Below are 745 nucleotides of genomic sequence, written 5' to 3' on the forward strand. Positions count from 1 at the left end.
CTCCCTCCGGTGTCCGTTGCGGCGGCGGATGAGGATGACGCGTCAAACCCTAGCAGCAGCGGCGGCGGCGGCGGAGGGACGTCGAGGAAAAGGTTTAGGACCAAATTTACGGCGGAGCAGAAGGAGAAGATGTTGTGGTTCGCTGAGAAGTTGGGATGGAGGATTCAGAGACACGACGATGCTGCGGTTGAGCAGTTTTGCGCCGAGACCGGAGTCAAGAGAAATGTTCTTAAGATATGGATGCATAATAACAAGAACACTCTTGGTAAGAAACCCTAATTCTCTCTCTCTCTCTCGATCTTGGTGTTCTTGATCATATGTTCTTGAATCAGAGTTCTGTCAAGAGCTCTACTAGTTTTTTTTTAACTTTTTGTTTTATGCATTTTCTTTTTTAATCTATTGAGCCTTTTGTTTTGAGTTCTTGATCTGATTTTGAGATTATGGAAGAAGATTTAGGAGGAAGAAAAATGGTGAGATATATATATATATATATATATATAATTTAATCATCGGTGACTTTGGTATGGATCGTATTTTTTATTTGATGAATCTCGACCAAATTATGTATAACCTTATAGGAAGTTGATGAGATTATAATTATGTTGTATGGTTCAAGATGGCAAATAATATATCTAGTAATGTTTATATATATATATATATATGTGTGTGTGTGTGTGTGTGTGCATCTCGATGATCACGAGATATAGATATATATATGAGCAGCACAACTTGAATTATCGTGAAG

At 38.4% G+C, this 745-nt stretch overlaps 1 protein-coding gene across 2 annotated transcripts in view; it reads left to right on the forward strand.

The window, feature by feature from the left end:
• The window catches only part of LOC104806761 (zinc-finger homeodomain protein 2), a 1343-nt gene extending 921 nt beyond the window's left edge, over positions 1-422 (forward strand). The window contains exon 2 of one of the 2 annotated variants that reach the window (XM_019202142.1): positions 1-422. In XM_019202142.1, the coding sequence (XP_019057687.1) occupies positions 1-279 (279 nt within the window). In that variant the 3' untranslated portion in view covers positions 280-422. The other variant, XM_019202141.1, reaches the window with a different exon arrangement.
• Positions 423-745: the final 323 nt, after the last annotated feature.

Source organism: Tarenaya hassleriana, unplaced genomic scaffold (assembly GCF_000463585.1).
Source record: "Tarenaya hassleriana unplaced genomic scaffold, ASM46358v1 Cleome1, whole genome shotgun sequence".
Classification (NCBI taxonomy): Eukaryota; Viridiplantae; Streptophyta; class Magnoliopsida; order Brassicales; family Cleomaceae; genus Tarenaya; species Tarenaya hassleriana.